Source organism: Schistocerca piceifrons, chromosome 2 (genome assembly GCF_021461385.2).
Source record: "Schistocerca piceifrons isolate TAMUIC-IGC-003096 chromosome 2, iqSchPice1.1, whole genome shotgun sequence".
In the NCBI taxonomy this organism is placed as follows: domain Eukaryota; kingdom Metazoa; phylum Arthropoda; class Insecta; order Orthoptera; family Acrididae; genus Schistocerca; species Schistocerca piceifrons.
Window position 1 is genome coordinate 420,181,485 of NC_060139.1, and position 7,680 is coordinate 420,189,164.

Genomic DNA, 7,680 nt, shown 5'->3' on the forward strand with positions numbered 1-7,680 from the left:
AATTTTGCAATCGACCAGCCATCTTAATGCCATCCACTGTTTTGTTTATGGTATTAATGTGTGACAATGGTATGAATAGATCTTCTGGGTATTGGATGTGAGATTTTTTATTACCGTTGCTGTAGTTATGTGCCCTGTACTTTTTAACAAGATAACTACTGAAACCAAAGGGCACTGATGACCACGTGGTTTAACGCCCAACAATTTCAATCCATCCATCCATCCATCCATGAATTTCTTAGCCCAGACAGGAGTTATATCATTTATATTCAAGTGCTGTATATGTGGCATTATTGTTTCCATGTCTTGTGTTATTGATTTTTCACAGTTTGCAAATTACATCCCTAACACAAGCACATTTTTGATGGTCATCTGTTAAGTGCCCTTATTGGAAACTGTTATTGTTGTTACTTTTTTCAGCTGGAAAATATCTGGACCGGTAAGATAGGAAAATGAAGTTTGAGACAAATTCTATGGCTGCCCACGTACATCACGCATAAGGACCACAAAGATTTTTTACAGACCTAACTTGCATCATACTGATTTTTCAAGTACATATAAATTTGAAGAAATCCAGAACATGTAATAGATATTTAGTACAAGTGAGTGTATCCAGACCTATTCATCATGAATGTTGAGTTGCCTAGTTCGGACCCTGGTTATGCTCTTGATTTTATGCTGTCAGAAATGAGACACTAAGTACTTCCGTAGGCCTGTTAACCAAGTTGTTTTTTTATATCTTTATGGTAAGAATGGATACATGGATTATAAATATTTACGTGTAATTGTTTTTCTGAAAGAGACAGACACAATCATTGGTCAGGTGATACTGTCATCTTGATTGTATGCTGTTAACTATCATCGAGTGTGGAGAAATGTTCTCATTTTTGAAAAATAAAATTGTTTTTTTCCCAATTTGTTATTATACAATTTAAGAATGAACTGTACTGGATTTTAATTCTTATACGCTTAGCCGTTATTGAACTTGCTTTATCCTTGTCCTTAGTGCTGCGGAAAGAAACAACTGAGCACTGCAATAGTAATGGCTGCAGAGTATAAAAAATTAAAAGTTTTTATAGCATATCTTTCTACAATGATGCATATAGAATCATTACTTTTTATGTGCAGGCTGTGATGGAACACTTGTCATTGTACCAGCACTGGCTTTGGTGGACAGTGCTAAAGCCAAAGATCACCAGTGGTCTACGACAGAAGTGACAGTTTTTCCTTCAGTCACCTCTCCCCCTGCTGCTTCATTGTCTGCTAGCAGCTTGGCTAGCTCTGTCAATGGAAGTCCACTCACTACTCGCCGTAGTTCAGCAGCTCGACCCACAGCAGTTGTGTGGTGGCAGAGCATTCTGGGTTGCCATCATACAGCTATTGTAGGAACAGAAACTGGAACCATATTTTTTGTGAATCTCTCGACAGGTGTCCAAGTGGGCACAACCTATGTGAGAGATGCTATAACTGAACTACACATGTGCCAAGACAACAGTCTCGATGTGATCTTCTTACTGGTAAGTGGGTATTTCTTATATGCTTCCATATGCGTAGATTATAAACATGCAGGGAAGTGTGACAGGACTGCTGCTGTTCTCTATGTACATCAATGATTTGGTGGACAGGGTGGGCAGTAATCTGCAGTTGTTTGCTGATGATGCCATGGTGTATGGTAAAGTGTTACAGTTGAGTGCCTGTAAAAAGATACAAGATGACTTAGACAAAATTTCCAGTTGGTGTGACGAATGGCAGCTAGCCCTAAATGTCGAAAAATGTAAGTTAATGCGGATGAGTAAAGAACAAACCTGTAATGATCAGATAGAGTATTACTAGTGTCTTGCTTGACACAATCAAGTCATTTAAATAGCTGGGCATAACGTTGCAAAGCGATATGAGTTGATATGAGCTTGTGAAAACTACGACAGGCAAGGCAAATGGTTGACTTCGGTTTATTGGGAGAATTTTAGGAAAGAGTGGTTCACTTGTAAAGGAGACTGCATACAAGACACTGGTGCGACCTATTGTTGAGTACTGCTCGAGTTTTGGGATCCGTACCAAGTCGGATTGAAGGAAGACATTGAAGCAATTCAGAGGTGGGTGGTTAGATCTGTTAACGGTAGGTTCAAGCAACACACAAGTGTCATGGAGATGCATCGGTAATTCAAATGGGAATCCCTGAAGGGAAGGTGACGTTCTTTTCGAGAAACACTATTGAGAAAATTTAGAGAACTGCCATTTGAAGCTGACTGCTGAAAGATTCTACTGCTGCCCACGTACATCATGCGTAAGGACCGCAAAGATAACATATGAGAAATTAGGGCTCATGTGGAGGTGTTCAGACGACATTTTTCTCTCACTCTATTTGCGAGTGGAACTGCAGGGGAAATGACAAGTAGTGGTACAGGGTACTCTCCACCATGTACCATATGGTGGCTTGTGGAGTATCTGTTTAGATGTAGATATTTAATGAAGTGGTTTTATTGTAATTTTTCAAGTGTGATTGTTTTGTGGATTTACCCTGTAATGTTGAGTAGTCACACTACTGATATAATTCTTTTACCCTTCTTGGGTTTTCAATAACCAGCAATTTTATTGTCATCTGCACCTCTCTAATATTGGTCTACTTATGAAAACACTATTGACCACAAAAAGTGTTACACCATTAAGAATTCCTGTTCTCCTGCCATTAACAGCAACAATAAATAAATAATTAGTGTACATTTTTTATGTTATGGGCCTGTAATAATTATTTTCCAAAACTAATAGATGTAGTAAACACATTCACAAATTACACCCAAATTAAGGGAGCAATCTATGCATTTTTGTGGTATTTTCGTAGTACACTCCTTCAACCTGGAAAGTGATCACAGCAAAATGCTGGTGGATCATGTGATTTCATACATTATCAGTTGATAAAATATCTAACAAATGAGCTTCCAGTGACAAAATCAACAACTACTTTACCATACAGAAAACATGAATATGCTGTTAAACGTTTGATCATATGTGGTACATTGGCATGTAGCACTAGTAGTATATGGAACGAATGATGTTATTTAGGCATATAGGCACGTCATAATTTACAATGATGTCACACAGTAGTGGAAGAAATTGTGTTGATTGCGACCTTCTAGCATCAGTTTGGACGATTGTACATGATGAGCAGTAGCTGACAGAGAATGTATGCAGTCTTGACTACGATGACTGATTTGACATTCTAAATGACAATATCTTCCACATGATAGTTTTGCTTAACCAAAGTCATAACCCTCCTTTCACCCAAGTTCATAACATTTTTGTCAATATTAATGCAGCAACATATAAACACAATTTTAAGCCTTTTTCATCACACAAGCAAACTGTGTGTGGTATTGCAGTATTGCACGCCCATCTATCAAGCTTATTGCCAACATAATATATATGTGATGATCAGCTGTCAGATATACATGAATATCTTCAAGAATTCAGTTAGAAGTAAATTATAGACTCAAGCTAATAGAAAACAGAAATGAAAAGTCTGGAAACTGGCCTGTCATCTGTGTACTTCAGAACCGCTATTAGCTTTGGAAAAATACTCTTCTTGGTAGTAGTGGGTTAGTTTGAAATTTTAAGCATTTATCCATAACATTATTAGTGATTAGTTACTTATGTGCTTTTGATTTCTAATAATGATGTAGGATCTGTCGTGGTTGGTGAATACATGTATTCAAGTTTACTCTACACTTTTTGACAGTTCTTTACACTAAAATTTTATTTCTCTGTATGCGGTCCAAGCATATTCTTATGAACCATTCTTTGCTTTAAAACAGTTTGTTTGCATTTCCAAATAATAGTTTCATTAGAAGATTGGAGCCCTCAGGCCATGTTGGTGAAGAGCCATTGTTGTTTTTCCAGATCACTTGTATTAATCACAGTCAATGGAAGCTGCTTCTGGAACAGCGTACCACGGGATACACTTGGCCTGTTGACAGTGCCAGTCATGCCAAGCCATACAGCACCAGCAGTCAGTGTCAGTGTATGTTGAATTTGTTTGTATACTGTCATATTTTTTAATATATAAAACTGAAATTCCATAATTTCCATTACTGGGCACACACATCTTTTTCTACATCTCCAAGGTAAGTCACCAACACATTCTAGCTTCACACTTTGATCCATCTTTTATATGGCTTCCCAAAACAATATCAGTTGCATATTCTAAGAAGATGCTTAGTGCAATAGTTAATGGGAGTAGCTGTAATGATTGAAACCGAATAGCCTCAATTGACAGTGACAGCTTTCTCAGTGCTGCCAACATAATCTACCTTAGCTAGCAGACAACACTGTGTTCAGTTTGTCACTGTACACATAAACAAAACTATATTATTAAGAACAGCAACATTATTGAGTCAGGCCTTAGTGCCCGGAGATGACAGTGATGTGTGTGTGAACTGTGCATGTGTGCATATATGTGTGTTTTGTTTTGTCTATGTTTGATGAATGACAAAGTCTGACAGCTGAATAATAAGTAACAGTCTTCTCCATTGTGTCAGTGTGCCATTCATTGCCTCATCAATGTGGTGAGTAGCAGTCTGTCCTTTTCATATTTATTTTCCATTGTTTCAACTGTACTGTTACAATTAATAATGGAAAGTGATGACCTTTATTTATGATAATGGTCACAGAGCCAAGTTAACAGGAAAGCAATATGTCTATAACCATCTCAGCATACTAGCAAAACAGTATTGAAAGCTAAGGTTAGTAGCAAGTGGAAAAAAAGAATATAAGTCCAATGTTTTAGACAGACAGACACACACACACACACACACACACACACACACACACACACATACACATACACACTATTTTTCAACTTCTATTGAAACCAGTCACTGCCCCAAGAGTTTTCTTACAGTTTACAGTTAGTATCTGGTCATCATCCAATCTTCCTAAGTGGTTTACTTGTTTATGCATGTGTGTGTGTGTGTGTGTGTGTGTGTGTGTGTGTGAGCAGGGGTTTGTGTTTGAGTTTGTGAACCAGTGCATTAACGCATACAGCCTGCTAAAATTAGTTAATAATATTTTGTCTGTTATCACTGACAATAAAGACACTCAGAATAGCGATGTCAAGTGAAATAAATTTTATTCTGTTTAAGAAGTGTTTTATGTCAGCTAAATTATTGTATTTTATGGACTATAAGATGCTGCAGACTGTAAGACACATCTTAATTTTCAAGCAAGTTTTTTTTTTTAAAGAATAACATTTTTACTATTTTTGTTATTAGATTGCTAAGCTAGACTAAAAAAAAGCTTAGTTTATAAAACTGAACTGCCTTTTAAAATCCCTGAAAATCATCATCTTTTAATTTTGGCCACATTGCATTCAGTCCTCTATTTTCACATGTAGTCTTCCTCATTTCTTCTTTACTAGCCTGCCAATCGTGAATGGTTATTTCTGTTGATGGAGGGCTGAAATGGTGCTCAGCTGCTCTGTTTCCATGTTCTTCTGCATATGCTAATACTTTCAATTTATAATTAACATCACATTAATACTTTTTACTTTTTACCATTATGAATTTAGCTACTAACAAAATATTGTACTGTTACCGATAACACAAATCACTTTCAGTTCAAGTTCACTGGTACTGTAGACTGCAATAACGCATCATACGTTAGACAGTGTTGTGGATTCGTGATGGCAGTACAGGAAGGAAACAGTGCTAGTAAGCTTGTGAATCACCGCAATGCATCTTTGTTGCATTGGTGTGCTGCTACTGCCAGTTGAATCCATTGTTGCCAGGTAGAGATAGATTGGCCATTTTTAAGACTGGTGAGAATTTTGAATCAAGCTCTGGACATTTTTATACTAATTTTGAGTATAAGAGCACATGAATTTTGGAGGCAATGTTTTGAAGAAAAAATTGTGTCTTATATTTCATAAAATATGGTACTGGTAGAATATTGAATATAACATTCTATTTGTTATTTATTTTGCAGCTACAATAGTCGAGTCTGATGCAAATGGAAAAAGTCTTCCCAGATCACGTCTCCAGGGACTGAAACAGTTATCAGTTGAGAAATTGACCAGCATTCGCAACAAATTGGTTGAGACACGATCACGAGGGATAGCTGTAGTGCAGCATGTACGGAGAGGTGACAACACTTTGTTATTCTCATGGTTTGTGTTGTTCAGTGTTCCCTGGTAGAATGTAATACTTCATTGCTGAAAGAAGGAAGAATTATTGATTTTGAGCTTTGTCATTTCTTGTGTACAAAGCTGTGCCGCAGCAACAGATACAGACATTTGCAGGAAAGATGACACTGGTGCCGTCTGAGCGGAGTATTCTTTCATCCAGCATAAGAAATGATTAAGGGATCCTCTTTTCAAAAATTTATGGCACTTTTTTATGTATGTCTGTATCTGCTACCACTCAGTGCATAGTGTAATTAGTAAAATTATTTCATCATAATTTCATTTTGAAAATCAGTTTTTTTTTTTATCTGTGTGGATGTTTTAAAAACTATTTCATTGTTTAGCCATTATTTTAGAATTACTTACCCCAAGGTGCTCATTTTCTAATGTTAAGTTCTGGTTTCTGTAAAGAAGGTGAGACTCTGTTGGAGGTGAGACTCCATTCATGCAGAAATGTTGGTATCGCTAAACAAACACTGTTGTGTGCCTAAGGTCCGTTACACGGTTTCTTTATTCAGTGTCTCTTTGGGGGTTTTGTGTGTCAAGTTTTCTGCATATTTTTGCAAACAGAATCTCATTTGTCCTTAATGGACCCTTTCCAGATCTTTTCGTTTCAGAACACTGTGAAGTGAACACTGATAACTGAACCTCGAATTTCCATGTCAGGAACCATGATACTAACCTCCAGACCCCGAAGGCAGACATGCCAGTAATGCCATAATATTTTCATGCCTCAGTTATAAGGTCTACACAATCAGAGGACTTAACAAAGTCACAGAAAAGGCAACAGGATAATTTTTCTTGTTTTAGCCTTTGCAGGACTTGTTTTGAGAGATCATAATTTGCTTTCTCTGTGTAGAATACTTTGCAGAAGCAAGACTCAGAGGATGTTGACAAATTATGCTGAGAATAGTGGATACTATTTTTATTATATGCTGCTCTCTTTGGAAAGACTGCAAGAAGTGGGGTGGATATATAATTGTAGATTGTTTCCTTGTTACCATTATCATAAATTGGTGTTAGTACTGCATGGTGCAGTCTCCAAGGAAATCTGTCTTGCATCATTGATTGGAAGTAAAAAGAAAATGAACAGAGATTTGGGGGAAGAGGCGGGAGGAGGGAGGGATGGGTTATTATTATGCTATACTTGAAACTTCTTTCCAGATTAAAACTGTGTGCTGTACGAGGCTCAGACCTGGGATCTATTGCCTTTCATAGGCTACAGCTCTACCGACTGAGCTGTCCAAGCACGGCTTGTGACCCACCCTCGCAGCTGTACTTCTGTCGGTACCTCATATGCCAGCAAGTGCACACTCCAGCACAGAGTGAAATTTAATTCTGGAAACAAACTGCTAGGCTGTGGCTAAGCCATGTCTCCACAATATCCTTTCTTCCAGGAATATTAGTTCCCCATGATATGCAGGAGAACTTCATGAAATTTGGAAGATGGGAGATGAGGCACTGGCAGAAGTAAAGCTGTGATAGCAGCTTGTGTATCATGCCTGGAT

At 37.5% G+C, this 7,680-nt stretch overlaps 1 protein-coding gene across 1 annotated transcript in view; it reads left to right on the top strand.

Moving 5' to 3' along the window:
• LOC124775441 overlaps positions 1-6,314 on the top strand; it is a 55,038-nt gene extending 48,724 nt beyond the window's left edge. Inside the window, exons 3-6 of the mRNA XM_047250273.1 lie at positions 1,129-1,517; positions 3,895-4,015; positions 5,977-6,157; positions 6,257-6,314. Coding sequence (XP_047106229.1) covers positions 1,129-1,517; positions 3,895-4,015; positions 5,977-6,157; positions 6,257-6,314 — 749 coding nt within the window. The remainder of the gene's footprint in view (positions 1-1,128; positions 1,518-3,894; positions 4,016-5,976; positions 6,158-6,256) is intronic.
• Positions 6,315-7,680: the final 1,366 nt, after the last annotated feature.